This window comes from Prionailurus bengalensis, chromosome D4 (assembly GCF_016509475.1).
Source record: "Prionailurus bengalensis isolate Pbe53 chromosome D4, Fcat_Pben_1.1_paternal_pri, whole genome shotgun sequence".
NCBI lineage: Eukaryota > Metazoa > Chordata > Mammalia > Carnivora > Felidae > Prionailurus > Prionailurus bengalensis.
The window spans coordinates 56,224,057-56,249,777 of NC_057359.1; the positions used below are offsets into that span (position 1 = coordinate 56,224,057).

The 25,721-nt window shown below is 40.3% G+C and overlaps 1 protein-coding gene across 1 annotated transcript in view; it reads right to left on the reverse strand.

The window, feature by feature from the left end:
- The window catches only part of KIF24 (kinesin family member 24), a 74,939-nt gene that overhangs the window by 14,092 nt on the left and 35,126 nt on the right, over positions 1-25,721 (reverse strand). Inside the window, exons 4-8 of the mRNA XM_043566244.1 lie at positions 23,915-24,012; positions 19,877-20,092; positions 15,941-16,028; positions 7,228-7,349; positions 6,237-6,342 (exon numbers count right to left, since the gene is read on the reverse strand). Of these exons, the coding sequence (XP_043422179.1) occupies positions 6,237-6,342; positions 7,228-7,349; positions 15,941-16,028; positions 19,877-20,092; positions 23,915-24,012 (630 nt within the window). The remainder of the gene's footprint in view (positions 1-6,236; positions 6,343-7,227; positions 7,350-15,940; positions 16,029-19,876; positions 20,093-23,914; positions 24,013-25,721) is intronic.

Below are 25,721 nucleotides of genomic sequence, written 5' to 3' on the forward strand. Positions count from 1 at the left end.
ATTGAGGCACCCAGGTGCCCCTTATCTTTTAATAGTTTTTTTTTTTTTAAGTAAACTCTAAGCCCAGTGTGGGCCTTGAACTCACAACCCCAAGATCAAGAGTCACATGCTCCACTGACTAAGCCAGCTAGGCTCCTCCATCTGTGCTTTATTTTGATTTAGTTTGTACACCCATTAGCAAGATGTATCTTAAGGTATCAGAAAAGCCGAAGACAGGCTATTTTTGGCATTTTGGGAATGCACACACTTTTCCCATATAAATTAATGGTAATCACTTCTTTGCCTTATGCCATTTTGGCTTACAAAAGGTTTCATGGGAAAATTCTATTTTCAGATAGAGAAACCTATATAAGGGAATTTCCTCTTTTATTACAAATACCCCAAACTTGAGCACTAGGACAGTTCTCCAAAAGGGACAAACAGGTAGCCAAATCCTGCCCCTGAGTTACACCTGCCCCTTACATACTCAAATCCAAGTGTGGCCACCAATCCCTATGAGTCCTTGAGTCCCTTTAGCCCTGTTGAATCAGAATGGGAAGTATACTTTATTAAACTTATTAAGGGAGAACTAAGGGGAATACCCAAGAAGAAATAAGGTGTACCTTTGTGCACCTTACAAAGCACACGATTTTTCAAAATGTTTTAAAAATGTTTATTTATTTTTGAGAGAGAGAGAGTGCAAAAAGGGGAAGGGCAGAGAGAGGGAGACACAGAATCTGAAGCAGGCTCCAGGCTCCAAGCTGTCAACACAGCCCGACACGGGGCTTGAACCCACAGACCGCGAGATCATGACCTGAACCCAAGATGGATGCTTACCCGACTTGAGTCTCCCAGGCACCCCAAGATTTTTTTAATAAATATTTTTTAAATTTTTATTTATTTTTTTAAATTTTATTTTTTTAGAGAAAGAGAGAGAGCACAAGCAGGAGAGAGGGACAGAGGTAGAGAGAGAAAGCCTCAAGTAGGCTCCAGGCCCAGTGCAAAGCCTGATGTGGGGCTTGATCCCATGACCCTAGGATCATGACCTGAGTTGAAAATAAGAGTCAGATGCTCAACTAACTGAGCCCCCCTGGAGCCCCACAAAGCACAAGATTATGATGCTGTTTTTGAAGGCTTGTTTCTAGGCTCCTTTGCATGCTACTGACCTTGTGAGATAGACATAGTCCAGTCTCAAGAGGTTGTATGACTTCACATGGACTTCTTCCCAGGTTTTATGCTTGATTCCTGGACCATAATTTTACATATGAGAATCACAGATTTGTAGCTAGAGAATATGGACCCCTGGCCAGTTCACTTAATCCATCTGAGTCTTAGAAACTTAACATGTAAATGCTATTGGTTCTGGGGCTCCTTTGAGAAATGGCTGATTACAGGGCTAGGGCAGGGAAAGCATAAAGATGAGTGTGTGACATCTTATAAGGCCAAAAGGCAAGGATATGCTCAAAAATGATGGGGGATGAGGAGCCTGGGTGGCTCAGTCAGAGCCTAAGACTTCGCCTCAGGTCATGATCTCACGGTTTGTGAGCTCGAGCCCCGTGTCAGGTTCTCTGCTGTCAGCCCAGAGCCTACTTCAGATCCTCTGTCCCTCTCTCTCTCTGCCCCCTCCCCTGCTTGTGCTCTCTCTCCCTCTCTCAAAATACATAAACAACAACAAAAAATGATGAGGGCATATATATCAAAATGATACAGGAGCCAACTTGAAAGAGCTCACAATGGCCAAATCTGGGACAATCTGAGCAATAATGATAGAAATGTATTATAATCTAGCAAATAAAAGAAATATCCATTTACTGTTATAATCTAATAAATAAATTGGAGAAGAAGGACAGCTCTTTCTTACAGCAGAATTCCAACTAATTAATGTAAAAAGAGTGATAGGAACAGGAAATCCCACCAGGTAAATACCACAATAATTGTTGCAGATTAAGAATCATCAATGGATGCCAAAATTAGGCAGCAAAAGTGTGATGTAAATAGGATATCTGCATAGTTTCAAAGTATCTCCCCATAAGATATTTATTAATTACAAAAGGAAAAATGGTAACATTACGGTGGAGAAACCTAGCACAAACCACCTTAAGTGATCAAAGTGAACATCACCAGTAGTAAGACATACTGATTTCATGCACCACCTGATATGATCCACCAAGAAGGACACAACTTATGTGTTGTTCTTGCTAAAAATTCTTTACCTTGATCGAATCTGAGAAAACATCAGATAAACCCAAATCCACAGACAATCTGCAAAATAAAAGGCCAGCACTCTTCAAAGGTGTTAAAGTCACAGACAACAAAAACTGAGGAGACTATGAAGACAGAACTAAATGCAATAAAAGGTCCTGGACCCTAAAAAGGACATCAGTGGGACTACTGGTGAAATTAAAACAAGGTCTGTAGATTAGTTAATAGTATTATTACTTTTTTTTAAATATTTAAAACTTTTATTTGAGAGAGAGAAAGAGGCAGGCGGGGGGGTGGGGGAGAGTGAGAGAGAGAATTTCAAGCAGGCACCATGCTCAGCACAGAGTCTGACACAGGACTCGATCCCATGACCCTGGGATGACTGAAATCAACAGTTGGACATTCAACTGACTAAGCCATCTAGGCACCCCTTTAAAATTTTTCTTTTTTGGGGCGCCTGGGTGGCGCAGTCGGTTAAGTGTCCGACTTCAGCCAGGTCACGATCTCGCGGTCTGCGAGTTCGAGCCCCGCGTCAGGCTCTGGGCTGATGGCTCAGAGCCTGGAGCCTGTTTCCGATTCTGTGTCTCCCTCTCTCTCTGCCCCTCCCCCATTCATGCTCTGTCTCTCTCTGTCCCAAAAATAAATACACTTTGAAAAAAAAAATTAAAAAAAAAAATTTTTTTTTTTAGTTAATAGTATTATAACCAATGTTAATTTCCTGATTTAGAGCATTTTATTATGGTCACGTAGGATGTTAATACTATGGATGCTGGGTGAAGGAATGCTGGGCATTTATTTTTGCATCTTTTTGTAAACTTAAAATTATTCAAAAATTAAAAAGATAAAGATAGACGCTCTCTCACCTTTCTAGCCTTGCAATTTATCCTTCATGAGGCCTAGAAATAAAGTACCTAGCTAGAGACTTCATTTCTGGTCAAAAGGACTTAAATAATATGGAGGAGCACAGGCAGCACTGTAGAGCTGCAAAAAGGAATAAGGAAGATCTTTATATAGAACCGTGTAGGGAGCTCCAGGATACTGGTCAGGGAAAAAAGCAAAGTGTTTACAGTATGCTACCCTTTTGCTTCTGAGAACAGCGTTGAATACATATATATTCAATGTACTGAATGTGTGTGTGTGTGTGTGTGTGTGTGTGTGTGTGTGTTTATCAAGTGACTTTGCAACACAATATTAGGACTACACATCCCTAACCAGATACAATTTAAGAGTGAAAAAGAAACTGCAAAGAAATATTAATTTGAATTCAGTAATCATATTATGAGTAGTGTTAGGATTATTTTGAAATGTATACATACTGAAGTAGAGCTAATAAATTAATGTTAGGAACTAAGAATTCTAGCATAGGAGAGAAGGGAAATATAAATTCAAAAAAGTTAACCAAAACCCTTGTAATCTTAATTTTGAATTAATTTATTAGTATGAATCCCTGATCTACCTTCCCTTTCAAAAAAAAATCTATTTCCTAGCTCTGTCTACTAACCCACTTATGGTATAAGCACCCCTAGGGCCCCTTAATGGTCTCTAAATGCCATTTCCTTCTAAAACCAAGGCTTGTTGAAGAACTGGCTGATTCAAGGTCTGGAAAAGGAAACGTACAAGATGAGCCTAGATTATCTCGTCATACCAGAAAGCCAGGAAGCTATTCGAGACTAAGAGGGCTGGTCAAAAAAACAAAGGAACATACTTGAAAAAGCTCCCACTGGCCAAATATGTACAATTTAAATAGCAAAAAAGAATAATGATTATAATGAGTTTATAATAATACAAAAAAAAAGTAAATAACAAACTCATTGGTCATGTTTAGGTTACTAGGACACCAGTCATTCTGCAAAATGGTGAGTAAAGGCAAAGAAGCAAGAATTTATCTGGTCTCTACTGTATGAACTATATTTCAGAATCAGACAGTTGAGGGAAAGTTCTTTCCAGCTAATAAAGAAGGAATATTAGAATATCATCACTTTGGAATCTCTAGTAAAACAGCAGATACAGGCGATGTTCATCAACGGCTGCTAAAACCACTCAATGAAAAAGTCTGATAGGAAACTATAATGGAGGAATTAAGCTGACACTTGAATTTTTCTCAATTCTAAAAAAATCACAAAGAGAGAAAAGCAGACATTCTGTACCTCCTGACATGTTCCTATAGGAAGTCTAAAAACTACCCATGAATTCTTGTCAAAAAACAGAACCTCAATCTCATCAAGCTTCTAGAACAGTGCTTTCCCAATAGAAATGTTAGCCACAAATGCAAATCATACGTGTAATTTAAAATTTCACATTAAAAAAAATGAAATTAATCTTTTTTTTTTCAACGTTTATTTATTTTTGGGACAGAGAGAGACAGAGCATGAACGGGGAAGGTCAGAGAGAGAGGGAGACACAGAATCGGAAACAGGCTCCAGGCTCTGAGCCATCAGCCCAGAGCCCGACGCGGGGCTCGAACTCACGGACCGCGAGATCGTGACCTGGCTGAAGTCGGACGCTTAACCGACTGCGCCACCCAGGCGCCCCGAAATTAATCTTTTTTTAAGTTTATTTATTTATTTGAGAGAGAGAGCGCGCGCGCACATGCGCTCATGAGCAGGAGAGGGGCAGAGAGAATCCCAAACAGGCTCCATGCTGCCAGTGCAGAGCTTGACATGGGGCTCAATTCCACGAACTTCAAGATCATGACCTGAACCAAAACCAAGAGTCCGATGCTTGGCCAAATGAGCCATTCAGGCACTCCAAATTAATCTTAATTACATGTTATGTAATCCAATACATCCAAAATGTTATTTCATTGTGTAATCAATATGAAAAATATTAATGAGATATTATGCCTGCTTCAAGATCCAGGGTGTATCTTACACTTAGAGCATATCTCAGTTCAGACTGGCTACGTTTGAAGTGCTCAATAGCCACATGTGCCGTAGTGGCTACTGTACAGCACAAACACAGACCTTAACCACTTTACAGAAAATAGACAGAACAGAGTGCCATGTTAAACATCAACATGGGGATGCAGTCAACCTAATCCAGAATGCAGGAAATCTTATAGGACAAGTGACCCAGTTTTCTTGAACAAATACATTGATATTAGAGAGAGAGAATGGAAGAACTGATATGGAATAAAAGAGACTATCAGAAATGATCCAAGGGTCCCGTTTGCATCTTGATTTGAACAAACCAACTGTGAAAAGCCATTTATGGGACAACTGGAGGAAGGATAACATTTACTAGATAATAGATAATATAACATAATTATTTCTTTAGGTGTGATAATGGCATTACAGGTATATTTGAGAAAGTATGAGCCCTCATCTCCTTGAGATAATGAAATATTTGTGGAAGACATGACAGGATGACAGGATTTGCTTTACAATAATCCAAGGGAAGGGTTAGTTAGATTTTTCACATGTTGAAGCTGGGTGCAAGTATTTGGGAAGTCATTAAATGATTTATTCTACTTTTGTATGTTTGAAAACTTAATACAATCTAAAAATTTGATGAGAGGGAGAAAGCTTACCTAAGTTAACCATTTAGCAGCTGCAGAAATACTTGTGTGTTCCTTTGCTGAGAATCTGATTGGGCAGCCTCTGCCCAATTCCAACCTTGGAATTCCACTGCCAGACTCTAAGAGCATGCATGCCCTTGCTCTACTGATTCCACCCAGCCACCCTCACCCACTCTGGCTGCATGTAAAGAGGGACAAAATCTCTCAGGAAGGATTTAAAAAAAATTTTTTTAATTGTTTATTTATTTATTTTTGAGAGACAGAGAGAGAGAGAGAGAGAGAGAGAGAGGGAGGGAGGGAGGGAGGGAGGGAAAGAGAGGGAGGGAGGGGCAGGGGCAAGGGCAGGGGCAAAGAGAGTGGGAGACACAAAATCCGAAGCAGGCTCCAGGCTATGAGCTGTCAGCACAGAGCCTGACACGGGGTTCGAACTCATAGACCATGAGATCATAACCTGAACTGAAGTCAGACTCTTAACTGACTGAGCCACCCAGGTGCCCCTCAAGAAGGATTTTTAGATTAAAGTTGTCAAACAACTTACGGCCAGAAGACTCTGGTTTATTTCTGCACCTTCCATCTTTGTCTGTCTATCTGAGTCTCTGGCGTCTGCTGCTCTTTCACTGCCAGCCAAGTCAATAAAAGAGATCCTAGAGAAAAGACACAGCAAAGATAACTTCTTTGGGGCTTTGGTTTATTTTTACAACAGTCAGCATTTTGTGGCGGCAGGAAGAAATTAACACTGGCCCATCCTCAGGAAAGAAAAGACATTACTGTCAGCTTTCCAAAAGTATTTTAAGATCCTGATCTGTCAGCTGTTGATAGCACTGTTCACTCAGACACTTCCATTGGTTTTAATCATTTGTGAGAAAGTATGACTAAAATTAATAAAACATTCTTCCCCCCCCAAAAAAGCCCGCCATTCTTCCCATAAAGCTAAATGACTGCAATGCAAATCACGTATGTGACCACTTAGATAATTAAATAGAAACTTCTGTGGGCTGCTTTCCAGCCAAAAAAAAAAAAAAAAAAAGAAAAGAAAAGAAAGAAAAGTTTAAAGAAAAAAAAAAAAGAAAAGAAAAAGACTCATTACTGAGAGGTGAGATAGGCTCATCCATCAGTGTGGCAGAGTTTGCTAAGATAGCACCAGAGAAGCAATGAATGTACTCAATTGTCTTATGGCTTCTTTCAAGAAGGCTAGATTAATTTTCTCTCCCCCCTCCCCTTTTTTTTTGGCCTGTAAGCTGAGATACATTTCCTACTATTCCTTTGCTGATACTGTGTTTCATGTTAGAAGCAATCAATGTCCCTTTTAATAACTTAGGCTTGACCAACAATAGGTCATTACTTCATGGTTAATCAACTGATGGCACTTTAATACAATGATTTATTTCAGGGCTAACAACTCTACTCTGTATCCCTGATATTTATTAAAAACTCCATGGTGGCAGAGTGTTCTGTTGTTGATAACACATATTTCAAAGTCATGTTACGGAAAGGCAGACAATGCAGTTCCTTGCATATTTCCAGCTCACCTGCCAAATGTCCTCTTGGCTGAATCTTTGATCTGAATTTGGATGATAGCATGGGAGCGGGAGGAGTCTGCATTAACTCCAGTGGCCCCAGTGCTGCGCTCCTTGCTGCCTTTCAGAATCACCTGAAAATAAAATCCATAGGGTGATTTCCCCAAGAAATAAAAAAGCCCTCTGGTTTCTAAGAGTTGGCTAAGAGCAATAGAGACCAGGCATATACCTTTGTCAGTACACTGCAGTCATTTTCCTTCTAAGCAGAAAGCTGCCTAAACATTAAATCATACAGAGTAAATACCCAACAGCAATGCAAACAATGTGGAATACTCACCTTGGGGGAGAACATTTAATAGCTGAAGAGCTAATTTACTTCTTGATCTCATAAGCTCTTTTTTATACCTTTGATAGATTTAGCCTGACTACAATCTCCAGGGCATGACTTGTCTCCAAAGCAAGGTCCCACAGTAGCCACCTATCTTAGTAACTAAAGCAAAGGACAGAAATGTGTATCACAGAATGACTAATACACAGGGAAGAAAAAGAGGGAGAGAGACAGAATCCCAAGCAGGCTCCACACTGTCAGCCTGTCAGCTCAAAGCCTGATGTGGGGCTTGAACTCACAAACCACGAGGTCATGACCTGAAATCCAGAGTTGGCTGCTTACCCTACTGAGCCACCCAAGTGCCCCTAGAATTGTATTTCAGAATCAAATTTAGAATATTTTAGATGCACTCATTTTGTAAATAGCTTGCTACAAGTGTAATAGGTCTATCCGATGAATCTTTTTATAAAGAGAAGAACCTGTTAATTTATAACACTGTACTGTCAACTGCAGAGCTAGTATGTTACTGCTAATTAGAAATCATAAGAGTGACAGTAGTCCCTTACACTGGGTGTGGCAGGTCCCCCTGCCCTGCACTGCTAACTAAGCTCGGATGCTGGCTAGGCTGCTTCAGGCACATCTGTAACTGAACCACCTAGTTCAAATGTACTTCTTTATCCTGGCCTCTCTCCTGTCACTCTGACTTTGTGCGTACATAGACTAATGCAAGGATGATGTGTAATGTTCTTTTTATCAAACTTTTCTTTTTTCTCTATTAGAAAAGAAAGACATGCTTACTGTGGAAAACTTGGAAAATGTAGGAAAACTATCAACAAGAAAATATATACCTCACATAAATCCAGAGTAAACAAGATTCTGGTGTATTTCCTTCTAGTTTTAGGGTTCTCACACCTCTTTTGGTTTTTTGCTTGTTGGTTTTGGTCTTTTACAAGCCCCACGAAGAGACAGGGGAGATCCTTTAAATCTCTACATTTGTATAAACAATATGCTTGATAAGGGAAGAAACAGAGAAGTTAGTGACTTACCCGAGGTCACATAGGTCAAATATCGTCAGGCTAGGGATAGAAGCCAGGTGGCCTCTGCCACGTGAGAGTAATGATGCTAGGGACACACAGCTGAGAAAGGCCTCAAGGCCTGGCTAGGCACAGCGGATACAGCGGATACAGACAGACGCTTAGAGGATGGTTTGTGGTTCACCCCCAGGGAAGTCAAGAAAAGTTGGCTTCTGGGGTTCTGTTATAAAGTTTTACATTTAGTTTTTCATGCACCTTGTCCACCTTATCCATCATGATGCATTAGGTACCTGTGAGTACATCCCAGAAAATCTAATGTGTTGAGGATACCTTTCCTGACTAATGACTTTTAGGGAAGGCATGAAAGATTTCTGGTTCTGGTTCAGTTTCCTCAGCTTCAGAAACAGGCTACAATCACCATGCCTTTCAGAAAGTGAAATAAAGCACCTGGGCTCTGACGAGTAAAAATGACTCTGTTTATAAAGATCATCAGATAGATCAACTTTTTTTAATATTTATTTTTATTTAAAAAAATTTTTTTTTTTTTTTTTTTTTTTTGAGAAAGAGACAGCACAAGCAGGGGAGGGGCAGAGAGGTAAAGAGAGAATCCCAAGCAGGCTCTATGCTGCCAGCACATATAGCCCGACACAGGGCTCGAACCCACAAAACTGTAAGATCATGACCTGAGCTGAAACGAAGAATCAGACACTTAACCACACTGAGCCATCTATGTGTCCCAATGTTTATTTATTTTTGAGAGAGAACAGGAGTGAGGGAGGTGCAGAGAAATGGGGACAGAGAAGTGGGCTTCATGCTGGTAGCAGAGAGCCTGATGTGGGTCTCGAATGCACAGCCCTGAGATCAAGAGTTGCATGCGCCACTGACTGAGCCAGTCAGGTGCCCCAAGAACAAACATTTTTGTGTAAACTTCCAAAACTTTATTTCTTTTCAGAAATGTAAAACAGAGTTTCCTGGGGAAATAGAGCTTTGCAGATCAACATGAGACTCCACGGGCTCCCCAGTACAAGTGAACCAAAAAGAAAAAAGAAGAAGAAAAGGGAAAAACAAAATATTTGGGGGAAAATGCAAGTCTAGGAGCCAAGCAAAAATAGTGCAATCAACTGAAAAATCAGTAGGCTTCCTTTTCCTCTACCACTTCCTCCTTCTTGAATTCTTCCTTCTGTAACTAAAGTCTATTGGGCAAATTTCTAAATCTAGGTCCTTTAGACAAAACATGTTATGTGAGTAGTGAAATGGGGAACTGCCACCAAAGAAACTAAAGACAACTGCTCAATTCTGTTGCCTGGGTAACATTCAGGGACATTATTAATAAAGACAATTAATAAGAACAGATGTGGCGAATTGAACTAGTGTCACACCAACCATTTTCTATATGTTATCTCATTTCCTCCTGTATCATCCAACCCAATCATCTACTATCATCCACATGTTTCAGGCTCAGAAAGGGAAAGGACATGCTGAAGGATACATGGCACCAGGACCCACCTCTGTATGGTTATAAGGCTTTAATCACTAAGGTTTCTGTGCATATACTGAAGGAGGGCTAGGAGCATGTCAGTAGCATAGGCACTGTGTGCACAGTAAGTCTCTACCACTGGCATACAACCGAGGCTCATCTAGGGGAAGCTTTTGCCATGTGGGCCTCCGTTACCAATTGCGATTAGGGCAATGATAAAATATGAGACAGGTTTATGAGAAGTTTGAGAATGGATGCCCATAAGTACATAAAGTGGCTATCGAAATGACTTAAAAATCTGTAAATCTGGGGCGCCTGGGTGGCTCAGTCGGTTAAGCGGCCGACTTCGGCTCAGGTCATGATCTCTCGGTCCGTGAGTTCAAGCCCCGCATCGGGCTCTGTGCTGACAGCTCAGAGCCTGGAGCCTGTTTCAGATTCTGTGTCTCCCTCTCTCTGACCCTCCCCCATTCATGCTCAGTCTCTGTCTCAAAAATAAATAAACATTAAAAAAAATCTGTAAATCTCTACAACTGAAAAAATACTCATCAATTCCCTGACAGAAGAAATCTTGATTCCACAACTGAGAAATGTGAGGAGTCAGTGCGTCCTCGGTAAAGGCAGGGAAGACCTGGTGTCTGCATTGTTAAGACCAGGTAATAAAATACACTTGAAGGAGAGAGTTCCTGGAAGAAGGACAATCTTGTGGGAAAAATATGGCTGCTAGTTGTGCAGGCATGCAAGTGGCCATGCCTGAGTGAACCTGAGGGTGATCTGTGAGGGTGACACTCAAAGATGACACCTGAGGGTGACACTTGAGCAAACAAATGGGTGATACTTGAGCGAGCATGTACAGTAACACCTGAGAAAGTGCAACACCTGAGTTAGCAAGTGCTGTTGTTTCGAGTCAGTAAATGTTCATGAGGGCATCCATAATTTATATCAACTTTCCATCTTGATCTCAGCTGACTTCTTGTAGACTGAGAGTATTGATGGTGATGATATAAAACACTGACTAACAAGAAACTTCTGCTTTTTTTTTTTTTAGTTAATTTTTTGAGAGAGAGAGACAGAGAGAAAAAACAGGGGAGGGGCAGAGAGAGAGGGAGAGAGAGAATCCCAAGCAGGCTCTGTAGTCAGCACACAGCCCGGTACAGGGCTCAAACTCACAAACCATAAGATCGTGACCTGAGCCGAAATCAAGAGTCGGATGCTCAACCAACTGAGCCAACCAGGTGGCTTTTCTTAGGAAAGATATCTTAAGATAGAGCAGTACCATAAACTCTTCCAAAGGTAGTGGGAGTGATATGACACCAGACTGCCCATTAACACAATTATGGCCATAGCTAAGGGAAAGGGACCTCCTCCTAAACATCTCTTCCTTTCCCATTCAGTTGGTTAAATCTTCAGGGATAAAGGCATCATGGGCAGTAACTCTCCTGTCAAATGAAGGAATGGCTGGGGGAGGTGGGGGCAAGAGAACCACAGGGAACAGGAATATAAGAAACAATTTTCTTAGGACTCCACAATGGAGGGCACTCTGGACAGGTTAAGAATGGTCACAATCTTGGGGCACCTGGGTGGCTTAGTCGGTTGGGCAACCAACTTCACTCAGGTCATGCTATCACAGATCGTGAGCTTGAGCCCCGCATCAGGCTATGTGCTGACAGCTCAGAGCCTGGAGCCTGCTTCGGATTCTGTGTCTCCCTTTCTCTCTGCCCCTCCCCCACTCACGTTCTATCTCTCTCCTTCAAGAGTAAAAAAACATTAAAAAAAAAAAAAAAAAAGAATGGTCACAATTTCAGGGCACCTGGGTGGCTCAGCTGGTTAAGTGTCTGACTTTGGCTCAGGTCGTGATCTCATGGTTCATGAGTTCGAGCCCCGCTCAGGCTTTCTGCTGTCAGTGCAGAGTCTGCTTCAGATCCTCTGTCCCCCTCTCTTTACCCTTCCCCTGCTCTCTCTCAAAAATAAACAAACATTGGGAAAAAAAAAAGGGGGCGCCTGGGTGGCTCAGTCAGGTAAGTGTCTGACTTCGGTCTGGGTCTTGCAGTTTGTGAGTTCCAGCCCCATACTGGGCTCTGTGCTGACAGCTCAGAGCCTGGAGCCTGCTTCAGATTCTGTGTCTCCCTCTCTCTGCCCCTCCCCCGCTCATGCTCTGTCTCTGTCTCTCAATAATAAATAAAAGTTAAAAAAAAAAAAAAAAAAGAATGGTCACAATCTCAGGGAAGCCCCTTCAACACATCACACAAACTTTTGTTGCGCACTTGATTTTACAATTCCTAGAAAGGGGCCCTTGGCTCTTAAGTAACTCTAAAATAGCCACACTCATGTGCTATCCTCAGATGTTTTATCCCAGGACTTAAGAATATAATAGTCACACAAATATGAGGTCTCAGCCCTTAAGCAAAATTTACTTATTTGTCCTAGGAAAAAGAAACTGTTAGAAAAAGACATCAGTGGTGGGCCACCCTGCCATTTCATACACCCAAATCCCTGGAAAGGTGTATTGTGAAGCTGTTCTAAAGGAACGTCTGGTCAAGTACTGGCCTGTCCTTCTAGCCTTCTTTCTTTGACTCTAGCCAGGCTTGCTACTAAAAGAATACTGTAAGGATGATTATAATGGCTGCAGGCTGCATGTCAGAATCACGTGGAGAGCATTTAAAATGACATATACCTTCATACATCGCTGCTGGGAATGTAAAATGGTACAGCCACTTTGGAGAACAGTTTGGCAGTTCCTCAAAAAGTATGACCCAGCAATTCCATTCCTAGGCATAGACTCAAGAGAACTGAAGACATACGTCCACACAAAAACTTGTACTATGAATGTTTATAGCAGTATTATTCATAACAGTGCTTCTATAAAAGTAAAAACAACCTCTGTGTCTATTAACTAATGAATGGATGAATAAAATATGAATAATATGGGGCACCTAGGTGGTTCAGTCGATTGAATGTCTGACTCGATTTCAGCTCAGGTCATGATCCCAGGGTCATGGGATCAAGCCCTATGCTGGGGTCTGAGCTAAGCATGGAGACTGTTTGAGATTCTCTCTCCCATTGCCCCTCTCCCCCACTCACAAGCTCGCTCTCTCTTTCCCTCTCTAAAATATATATATATATATATATGAATAATGTATCCATAATAGAATATTATTCAGCCACAAGAATGAATGAAAGTACTTTCATATGCTACAACATGGGTGAGCTTTGAAAATCTGTTAAGTGAAAGAAACCAGAGACAAAAGGTTGCATATTGTAGGATTCCATATATGCTATGGCCAAAATGGGCAAATTCAAAGAGACAGAAATTAGTGGCTGCAAGGTCTGGAGGCAAAGGAAATACGGAGCAACTGCTACTGGTACAGGGTTTCATTCTGAAGTGATGAAAATGTTCTGGAATTAGATAGAGGAGATGGCTGCACAACTTTCTGAATATACTTTAAAAATCACTTAACTGCATATTTTAAAAGGGTGATTATTTTATGTGGATTATATTTTAATAAGAAAATTATATTTAAAAACACTGAAGCATACACTTTAAAAAGGTGAATTTTATGGTATGTGACCAATATTTCAGTTCAGGATAACACTAATATCTACATCTAGGCCTGACTGATTTAAAAGATTCTGATTTCATTGACCTCAGAGTCAAGTAAGCATTTAAAGACACTGCGGTGAAACTAGAAAGGCAAGCCACAGAATGACACAACATGTTTATGACACAAAAAACTAACAAATGACTCACATTTGTATATACACATCAGTAAGAAAAAGAGACAACCCCAAAATGAGGAAAAGACCCTAACTGGCATTCCCCAAAGAGGAAACCCGTAAGATAAATTAAAAATATGAAAAGCTATTCAATTTATTTCTCAATCAGAAAAATGCAAAATAAAACTACAATGAGATACAATTAAACAATTCCAGACTGGCAAAAATTTGAAAATCAACAGGAAGTCTTGGCGAGGATGAAGAACAATGGGATTGCTCATACACCACTTGTGGTAGCATACAGAGCTTTGGAAAGCTAATCAAGTGGAAGATCTGCACGTCCTCACAACTAGAACTGTACCGGAACACAGGTATAAGGACATTTCACAGTTACAATGTTCAGAAGAGCCCCCCAAATAGAAACAACCCCAGCTGTCCATTAACAGAATGGTTAAAAGGTGGTATATTCATATGATTGAACACTATATAGCAAATAAGAACAAAACTACAGCCATGTGCAAAAACATGGACTGAACTCAAAAGCATAATGATGAGCAAAAGAAGACAAATAATATGGTGTGATTCTATTCATAAAAGTTAAAAAACAGGTGCACAATAAGTTATATAGTTAATGGATGAATACATAAGTGGTAAAACTATAACAAAGAACAAGAAAGTGATTTAGCATAAATGTCAGGAGTACAGGGGACTGTGACTGGCAAGTTGTATAGGGGTTTATGGGGTGCTGAAATGTTCTATTTCTTAATCTGGGTAACTGATTATGAAAGTGGTTGTTTCTTTATTCTATACTATACTACACTATACTATACACATTCAGGCTTTAAGCATATTTCTGTATAGGCTATTTTCACAATAAAGTGATCTAAGTGGTTGAGGAGCACTGCATTAAAGGACAATTCAACAAAAATATATTTGTACATAAATAAATTCCCAGAAAAGGAAAAAAAAAATGATTTTAAACCGTTTGAACAGTGGATATCTCAGTGGGGAGTAGGGAGTTTTATACAGTAAGTTGGAAGTGGCCTGTATTCTTCTATCTTCTTACATATTTTTGCAAGGTTTGTATCTAGTAATGAGCAAGTGTTAAAAGGTAACTTTTTAGAAGTTTTTTCAAATTTATTTGAGAGAGAGACAGTGCCCCTAAAAGAACTTTTCATGAAAGATTTGGAAATGTCTTTGGAAGGATATACAAAAAAACGTGCCTCAGTTTTAAAAGGGAATAGAAGGGATATTTTTATTGTACCTCTTGAATTCCGAACCCATGTGAAAATTACTATTAAAAAAAATTTTTTTTAAGTAATTTCTGCACCCAATGTGGGGCTCAAACTCATGACCCAGAGATCAAGAGTCACATGCTCTACTGAGTCAGTCAAGTGCCCCTTACCCATTAAAATTTTTACTTAAAAGTAAGAATATTTCGGGGCACCTGGGTGGCTCAGTCAGTTAAGTGTCCATCTCTTGACTCCAGCTCATGGTCTCACGGTTTGTGAGTTCAAGACCCACATTAGGTTTCTGTGCTGACAATGTGGAGCCTGCTTGGGATTCTCTCCCTCTCCCTCTATCTGCCCCTCCCCTGCTGACTCTCTCTCTCTCAATATAAGTAAATAAACTTAAAAAAAGAATATTTCTCTCCAGTAGCTTTTCCCACTACCATAGATATACACATTAGCAGTCTGTCAAACTAGCACAAGAGTAGCTTCTCATGCACAAGGTTCTCCCACACACTCTGTGGCACTTAGACAACAACCCTGTACAGAAAGGAGCTATCCTCTTAGAAGATTCACATTTTACAAATGTTAGGTAGGGGGCACCTGGGTGGCGCAGTCGGTTAAGCGTCCGACTTCAGCCAGGTTACGATCTCACGGTCCGTGAGTTCGAGCCCCGCGTCAGGCTCTGGGCTGATGGCTCAGAGCCTGGAGCCTGTTTCCGATTCTGTGTCTCCCTCTCTCTCTGCCCCTCCCCCGTTCATGCTCTGGCTCTCTCTGTCCCAAAAATAAATAAACGTTGAAAAAAAAAAAATTAAAAAAAAAAAAAAATGTTAGGTAGCATGCTTGTCATGGCCCTCTGGCTAAATTCCATTATTCTTGCTAGATAGCAAAATGAATTCTTTCCCTGTACTTAGGTTACTATCATGGGGTAGTAAGGAAGAGTTACCTCTAAGAGGAGCTCCACACTGTCCACCTGAAGCTCTTGCAGTCCCACTATCTGTACCACGTGGTTGCTATCTTCTCTTGCAAAGAGCCTGCAGACACAAGAACATGGTTGGTACAGCAGACCTGCTATAATGGACTTTGTTCTTGCCTCCCCAGAAACCTTCCACCATTTCCCTATTAGGTAGCAGTTCTGTTATTTGAGTGAGATTGATGTGTATCCTCCCCGCCCCCCTCACACACCTCCTGATCACAGCCCTGGGCTTCAGAGATGGTCCTTGACTATTGTAAACAAATCAACATCTTTGGCTACAATTAAAAGAATGAACATATAATGCAGACATATGCCAATCAACAGATGGTATATTCCTGGCTTTAGTGATTGGTTCAGGAGTGGATATGGGATCTCTGCTGGTCCAATCAAAATAGTTCTTGTCTCTGGTCGTTAGGTGCCTGGGAATGAGGTGCTGGTGCTCTTTCTGGAAGTGAAAGTATGTGGCCCTGGGAGCAGTGGCAGCCATTCCGTATCTGCTAGAGGGCCAATTTTGAAAGCTAACATCATAGAAGGTAGAGCAGAGAGATGTACAGAAACTGGGTTCTACTCTATTTCCAACATAAGGAGTCTTCATATATCTTCCAAGGGAGGAAGGAAGAGCTGGTGCTATAACTGAATTTCTCAGGCCTATGTATAAGGCTATGGTCTATCATCATCATTAAACCAGATATATCAAGGGGCATATATTGAATCTATCAAAGACTCAAAGATTATTTTTCTCCCTTAATAAGATACTGATTAAGGTTAAGAATGGAATTCCACTTTATACCCAAAAAAGGAAATGATTTTCTCAAAAATGTTTTCTTAGTTTGTTTCACCCCAAATTTCCAAATTTTTACAGAACAACTGGAGAAAAACAGCTTCACCAATCCCCATGACCTATCAGAAACTAATTCTATTAGAACGGTCAGGCTTCTGGAATAAAAGAGGGATCAAGCTTTCAGAGCCCTCAGGTCATTCCTAAACATACAGGCCCTATGCCCTGAGCTCACCCCAGAACAGTTCCTAATGGACAGCCCAAAATGTACTTCTAGCTTTTTAAATTCTATAAGCCAGAAATGTATTTCTATCACTTTTTATGCAAGGCTATAAAAACAATTTATCCTCTACTTTAAGAGTTAATTTGTTGGGGGGGGGGTGGGGGTTGCTGGGGGGCTCAGTCAGTTGGTTTGGCTTCTGACTCTTGATTTCAACTCAGGCCATGATCTCACCATTCGTGAGTTTGAGCCCTGAGTTGGGCTCTGTGCTGACAGTGCAGAGCTTGCTTGGGATTCTCTCTCTCCCTCTCTCTCTGTCCCTCCCCCACCTCTCAAAATAAATAAACTGAAAAGAATGCAAATATACAGGGCAATATATCTGAGTCATTCATTAAAGAACCGCACTCACAAATAACTAGATATCCTGACTGTCCCTTCACCCAAAGAAACCAACAAACCAGACACAGACACACACACACACACACAGCACAACAGCTTTTATCCCCTTGCCGACTGTTCTTTAAACAAAGAGGACTTCAACTTCCTGCATTTTGACCTCAAACTTTCTAAATGATTAAGTTCATTCCAGCGTATCATACTCTTAACTCTGGGAAAAGACCCTGCAGGCAAAGCATCCCCAGAAGGGAACACAAACCACCCCCTCAAGCGATAAAGGACTGTCCCAAGCCAGCAAGACTCTATCCATGATTGGCCCTAAGACAATGATCAACTTGACTTCACTGCCCACCTGCACAAACCCATTGACCTTCGTCCCACTTTCTCCTTATATAAACCTAGAAGTATTTTCGGCACTTTGGAGGCAATCTTTGAAATGTTAGTCCGTTGTCTTCCTGGTGGTAGCCCCAATGAACTAAATTCCTTTCTTGTTTCACCACTACTTGTTTCTCTGCCTTTGGATTTTGTTGGTGGCTAGTGGTTGAACCTGGTCTGTTTGAGACCTCCAGAGCCAGATGCTCTTGCCAGTGTCCAGCTACATTCTGACTGGAAAGGTCTCCTAAGTAATAGTGTTGGGGCCTTGGAAGAGAAGCTGTGATTGAACTAACTTGAGGCTTCAAAAACCAACAGAAGGTAATAAAGAAAAGCAACTCTTCTCTAAACCAAACCTAGAGCAGAACCCTCCTTTATTTGGCAGTTGCTGTGTCAGGACTAAACCCTGAACACCTGTACATCCTCTGAATTGTGGCATACCTAAAGGTCCCCTTTTCTTGGAATAGTCCACAGATGGTGGTCTGCCTAAGCCCAGTTGATGGCTTCTCCAGTTTCACTACTCAATACTCTTATAGGTAACAAAGGCAAGCTGAGAGCATAGTACAAGCTAACACCCCCACCCCCCATCCCCCAGGTGGGATTTGTAAAACATTCCTCAGGCACTCTTGGCTGCCCAAGAACAAAGGAAAGGGAAAAACAAATGGTTAACTGATAGAGATCATCATGCAGGACAAGAGTTTGCATCAGTTTGCAACTGTCTTAATAATTTACAAGTAAAAAGGCAATCTCCAGAAACCTATGGACTCCATTTCCTAGAGCCCTAACCTCATTCTCCCCTCCACAGGACAGAAAATCTTACATAATCAGTCACTCTTCCCAACCCCAGTGCAGCTCTTTCTGCCACGGGTCCTGTCCTCGTGCTTTAATAAAACCACCTTTTTGCACCAAAGACATCTCAAGAGTTCATTCTTGGCCATCTTGGCTCTGGACCCCAATCCTTCAAACATCAGCACCTTTGGCATGGGGGCCTGCCCTATCACACTCTACTGAACTCAGATGCTCTTCTAGCCCAACCCCCATTCCAGTGTTTGCCTGGAATTTGCACATCCTTTTGGACAGCTCTGTAGGGGCTTGGATACCTTTGCTGGGGGCTAGTTTCTGTCACTGATTTAGTTTCCCCAGCCTACCACCATGCTCTGCCCCAATTCCCTTCTCTCCACTTGTGACTGCTCCCAACATGTCACAGTTCTGGTTAATTCGGTTATGACACTCTTTTATCTTTCCACCTCCCCTATTCCATCTCTCCTCATCCTCCCAGTCAGTCGGTACCTTCACAACTTTGTTGTTTCCTGCTCAGTTAAAGTCAGCTCTTTCAACCTAAACAAAACTTTAGGCCAGAAAAATACAATAGGATTTAAATCCATTTCTAAGTTACTGTATTATGTTTCAAGGGCAACAGTTTAAGACTTAGAAGAGTTAGAAGTCTAACGTGAAGAAGAGAGATGTATTAAAAAAAAAAATTTTTTTTTTTTAACGTTTATTTATTTTTGAGACAGAGAGAGACAGAGCATGAACGGGGGAGGGTCAGAGAGAGAGGGAGACACAGAATCTGAAACAGGCTCCAGGCTCTGAGCGGTCAGCACAGCGCCCGATGCGGGGCTCAAACTCACGGATCGCGAGATCATGATCTGAGCCAAAGTCGGACACTTAACTGACTGAGCCACCCAGGCGCCCCGAGATGTATTTTTTTTAACTGATCTCAGAAAATTATCATTAAGTTTACCCTAAGATTATTAAGAAAAAAAAATAAGAGAAAGCAAGAAACATTATTTATAGTTCTTCCAATGTAATAATAGGCAAAAGAATAGGAAGGTATTTAAGTACATGTTGATATCCTGATTTCCTGAAATCATCACCCTTTTGCAGATCAAAGTAAAAGGGATAGTCTTTTGATAAACATACGGATATAGATCACTTAAAAAATACTAATGGAAGGCTAATTTGCATTCTTTTCTAGCTGAACTGATTTAAAAAATATTCATCTAATTCAGGAGACTCATCTCAGAAAAGGGCACTAATATAATAAGACCTTGTATTAAATCCCATGATCATCAATTCTGTGGACCCTCGCTTAAAACAATGATGAACAGATTTGTAGTTTCCCATTCATAACCAGTACCTTTTTCTTCTATTTAAGAGGTCATAAAGCTGTCCACAGTAGATTTCATAGAAGCTGATCCACACAAAGAGGTGCCTTTTTGGCTGGGACACTTCTAGTTGCCTGAAGATCTCTTTGGCAGCCAGAGCATAGAGTCCTGGGTTCTGATGAGTTCCTATCATGGTGTAGGTCTTCCCAGCACCTGTCTGTCCATATGCGAAGCAAGTGGCATTCCCTCTAGGGGAAAAAAATCATTCGTATAACATATACACTAAGAGAAATGTTAATCTACATACAGATTTTTCATGACCAAAGTCAGGTAGAAACAGAATCCTGTTTATAGCTGACAAAATTCAGCTATGAGCATACAATCCTTTAGGGAGAGGAGGGCTTTACATGATAAAAACACAGGAAGAGGAAAAAACATTCTTAAAGCAGCACATGAGTTTTTTAATAGGAATTTTTCATGGAACTGGTTATATGATAAGACAAGTCTGGAAGCAAATAAGAATTCCATGCTAGATGTCCTAGAGAATCTAAGAGATGATTTTGTCTTAATCCGAAAAAGCTTGATGAAAGAAGTAATAGAGAATTAAAATAAATACAAAAATAACAGTAGACCATATGATTAACAGGGTGGTAATGACTACTCATATAAATATTAATGAAGTTTAGATGTGAATAAGCAAGATATTTGAGGAAGGACTCACAGAAGGGTTTTTCTAAGAGCCTCAGTTTTCACTTTCATTAATAAATTAATTAGTTACTTGATTTCTAAGATCCCTTCTAGCTCTGACACCATGTGGTTCTAAGTAAGAATCACTATTCTTGCATGTAGGGTGGGTATGTGCATGGGTATGAGTGTGAAGAACTGCAGAATAAAAGGTGCAGAGGAGAGCTGGGAAACTATCCTGCCAATCACCCCATGTTTTTGGAGGAGCTAGAGGCCAAGATTACCTGAGTATTGGAGGCTCAACTATGTAGTACAGAGTAGAAAATGAACATAATGTTAAGTAATAAGCAGCTATTGCAGACTCTTGAACAGGAAATTGCATGGAGATTAATGATAAAAGTAGCTACTTGTAGTAAGAAAAAAGTCTGTGAATACACAGAAGTAAGGGAACACTGGAGGTGGGCAGAGAGAAGAACATGAAGAAAGAGGCCTGAAGCCACAAAGAAACCCAAGAACCAGTAATAGGACAACAGCAAAGGAACCATATAAGTGTGAGAATAAAGAGATGGTAGCTAATCAGATTTAAGCTGTTTGAGCAGAGACGAGGTACTCCTTGTCTTTTGAATCCAGGTTCCCAGTAGTATGGGCACTTGAATACACTAGCAGAGGCACAGATAGGAAAGGATTAATGGAGGAAAATGTAAACACATTGCAGAGCATTTAGTAGAATGAGGGGCACCTGGGTGGCTCAGTGGATTGAGTGGCTGACTCTTGATTTCTGTTGAAGTCATGATCCCAGGATCAAGCCCTGTGCTGGGGTCCACACTAAGTGTGGAACCTGCTTAAGATTCTCATTCTCTCTCTCTCTCCCTCTCTCCCTCTCTCTCTCCCCCCCTCTCCCCCTCTCCCCCCTGCTCATGCTCTCTCTCTCTAAAATAAAAGAAAAGATTTAGCAGAATGAGAGTAAAGAATAATATCTACCTTATCTTCTGAACATTTTAGTGATGATCTTTTTGAAAAACAACAATATGGGCATGAAAAATCTCTTATTACACTTTGCATAATGGATGCACTTAACTTGTAGCTCTCTTATTTTTTAACTGGTACTGTCCTAACATTCAAATTCTAACTTTACAAACTTGCTCTCTTAAAAAGTACTCCCTAAATTTGATATATAAGAAATCAAACCTGAAAGGCATTTCACTTTTTCAGCCTACTTAGAATTAAAAAAATTTTAATGACTGCTATTAAACAACAATAAAAAGAAAACAGACAAACAAAAAAGGGGCAAATGAAGGTATCTGAATGGCAATAAGCACAGGAAAAGATTCTCAGTATCATTAGGCATTTTGAAATTCAAATTCAAAGCACAATGAGATAAAGTTACATACCTATTAGATTGGCTAAAATAAGACTGACAATACCAAATATGGTGAGGATGTAGAAATGCAGAGAGAGAGGGAGACACAGAAACGGAAACAGGCTCCAGGCACTGAGCCATCAGCCCAGAGCCTGACGCGGGGCTCAAACTCCTGGATGGCGAGATCGTGACCTGGCTGAAGTTGGATGCTTAACCGACTGCTCCACCCAGGCGCCCCTGACACTTTCTTATAAACACACACATATCCTAAGACCCAGAAATTCCATGTCTAGGTTTCACCCAAGATGAATGAAAACATGTCCAAGAATCAAAGACTTGTACAAGAATGTTCATACAGCTTTATTCATAATAGTCCAAAACTGGAAACAACCCAAATATCCATCAACAGGAGAATGGACAAATTATGGTATATTCATAGAAAGGAATATTAGTAATAAAAACTACAGATACATGTACTAATATCAAAAAACATTATGCTAAGCCAAAGAAGCCAAGCATAAAAGAACATATATGGGAATGATTCTATTTCTGTGACATTCTAGAACAGGCGAAACAAATATATAGTGACAGAAAGCAGGTCAGTGGTTATATAAGACCTGAGGGTAGAGGTGGAGGTTAACTAAAAGGGGACACAAGAGAACTTTCTGGGGTAACGGAAATGTTCTGTATCTTGTTCAAGGTATTGGTTACTTGGATATATACAACTACTAAAACTCATGAAACATGAATACTTCTTAAGATCTGTACATCTAACTGTATGTGAATTATACCTCAATATTTTTAAAGTTATAAAAATTATTTTTAAAAAAGTCAAGGGGCACCTGGGTGGCTCAGTTGGTTAAGCATCCAACTTCGGCTCAGGTCATGATCTCAGCGTTCGTGGGTTCGAGCCCCGCACCAGGCTCTGTGCTGACAGCTTAGAGCCTGTAGCCCGCTTTGTATCCTGTGTCTCCCTCTCTCTCTGCCCCTCCCCTGCTTGAGCTCTGTCTCTCAAAAATGAATAATTGTTTAAAAAAAAAAAAAGTCAAAATACTCTGAGGCACCTGGGTGGCTCAGTCAGTTAAGTGTTTGACTCTTGATTTTAGTTCAGGTCATGATCTCATTGTTTATGAGTTGAAGTCCCACATTGGGCTCCATGCTGGCAGTGTGGAGCCTACTTAAAGTTATCTCTCTCCCACTCTCTCTGCCCCTCCCCAGCTTGTGTGCACTTTCTCCCTCTCAAAAAAAAAAAAAAAAAAGTCAACTCATTTAAAAAATAAATAAATAGGGGTGCCTGGGTGGCTCAGTCAGGCGTCCAACTTCAGCTCAGGTCATGATCTCACAGTTGGTGGGTTCGAGCCCTGCATGGGGCTCTGTGCTGACAGCTCAGAGCCTGGAGCCTGCTTCAGGTTCTGTGCCTCCCCCTCTCTCTGCCCTTCCCCCACTCGCACTCTGTCTCTTGAAAATAAATGTTAAAAAAATTTTTTTAAATAAATAAACAAAATTAAAAAGTCAAAATACTCTGGTATCAGTGATTACAGCAGACCATTTGGCATTTTCTATCAATACATGCCTATATTTTGAATATACAACAGGGCTCCCTAATGCTTTTCTATCCCATTTATATGTTTATTTAAAGTGTGATTATTTCAAAATTAAAAAAAATACATCTATAAAGAACAGATGACAGTCACTTACCTATCCCACTCCAATGAAAAAGGTAACTGAACTATATATCCAGAATACATAATTCCTATTATCAAAAGTTCAAACTATAACCACTTAAACCTTTTTATTCTGAGGACTTTGATGAAAGTATATTGCTAACATTTTTCCTGAAAATTTCTAAATGCTTGGTAACTCCTATAGAGATAAGGCACTCTTTAACAGAGTCTAAATTCACCAGATTAAGACACAAATTCATGTTTAATTAAAAAACTGAAAAATGTAAGTGATGTTTATAAAGAAATATGATTATGGAGAAGAGAAAATATGAAGCAAGAGAAGCAAATAATTACTATCATACCCATTGAAAATATGCTGAATGAGTGGGTGAGTAGTCTTCATGTATACATCCCGGTTGGTGCATGCTTCACCAAAGACTTCATCAAAATAAAAAACATGCTGAAAAAGAAATGTGATTTTTATAGAGACATTTCCTGGATTTTCTTCACCACTATTCTAGTTAACACATAAGAAAGGTGCGAATATGTTTTTAACTACTGACTATGACAAATTTAGAGATAAATGAGCAATCAATAACTGTCAAATGACAGGGCCTTCTTTTACTTGAGATCTCTGTAGACATATTCTTATAATGTAAAAACTAAGGCACATAATTTTTGTTCTCTCTTAAGTGAAGTAAACTGATGAGTACAAGAGTAAGCCAATCCTCCTTAGGTCCAGGAGAACTCAATTCTATGGGGATTATCCTCACAGCCTAGCTAGGGCCAGCATATTTGAAATTTAGGGAAATTCTAGAGGAAGGTTTCCATTTCATAGGTTACACAGCTGAGCTTTTAATTCCATAAACATGTATTGCTCAGCTGGTAACATGTGTACCTGTAGTAGGCACTTCAAAGGGCCCAAAGATATTGACATTACCCTACCATTACCCCACTCGACCACCTAAAGGTGTGAATCCAGACAGTATACACATGACTCTAAGCTAGAAAAAATGTGAGAGACAAAGTACATGTAGAATTCAGAACAAAAACATATTCCTTCTAATTAGAAAAGAGATTATGAAAAATACTGTACAGATAAAGGGCCACGGGGGAAGAAGAGGAATTTGAGAGGTATAGATGGAGGCAGGGAAGAGAGTCCAGGCACAAAGAAAACATGAGCAAATAGTCAAAGCAGGAAAACACAAGGAACATTTTAGGGAACAGGGAAGATTCAATGTTGAAATACAGGATTTTGTAGGTAGAAAGGTGAAATAGACGGCTAGAATAATGAGTTAGGACTACGGTGTATGAGTATTGGGACACTAGCCTTAAGGTCAGAATGTTCATATATAATTTAGCAAATAGTGGGAAGACAAAAAACTTTGCAAAGGGAAGGGATGATCCGAGCCATTTTACTGGAAGACTAATCTTACTGCACACTGTGAATGGACTAAGAACAGGGACACTGTTAATCTAGTGGTGAGGTAAGAAGGGTCTAAATTAGATGATGACAATGAAAATAAAGAGGAGATGGACGCATGAAAATTTGGCAACTAATGGCCTGGATTGGTGGGAAGAAAAAGTAGTCCAAGATGATTCCCAAATGAAAAACCATGATAATTTGGAAAAGGATAGATAACCCTATTAAAAGGGGTCTGGAAAGCATTTAATTCAGCAACCATAATCACTTGCAAAATTTAGAGGCTTATTATGTTGGTAGCCCAGCTATCTCTGAGTAAAAGTACTAATTTCAAGCTTGACTGTAGTGTAATAATGGCAGTCCATACACAACAAGGGGGACATGAGGCCCTATCTTCTGCTACCTCTTGGGCCTGCTCTAAATATCCAGTTAAGGAAAAATTGCATGGGAAAACCCAGCAAAGTAAATTGGGGCAATTTATTATAGGTCACTCTACCCACATTTGATTCTGTTTCGTATGCCATTACATTAGAATAGAAATTTGTTAGGGCACCTGAGCAGAAATTGGGGCCACTAAGATGAATTTATCAGTTAGAAGATATCTCCAAAAGTTAGGAGGTGAGAAAATAAGGAATCTGTGCAGCATGATAAAGAAGTCTGTGAACTTTTAGTGGCATAAAATGTGATTAAAAAAAAAATTTTTTTTGGTTTTATTTATTTTTGAGAGAAAGAGAGAGAGAAAGAGC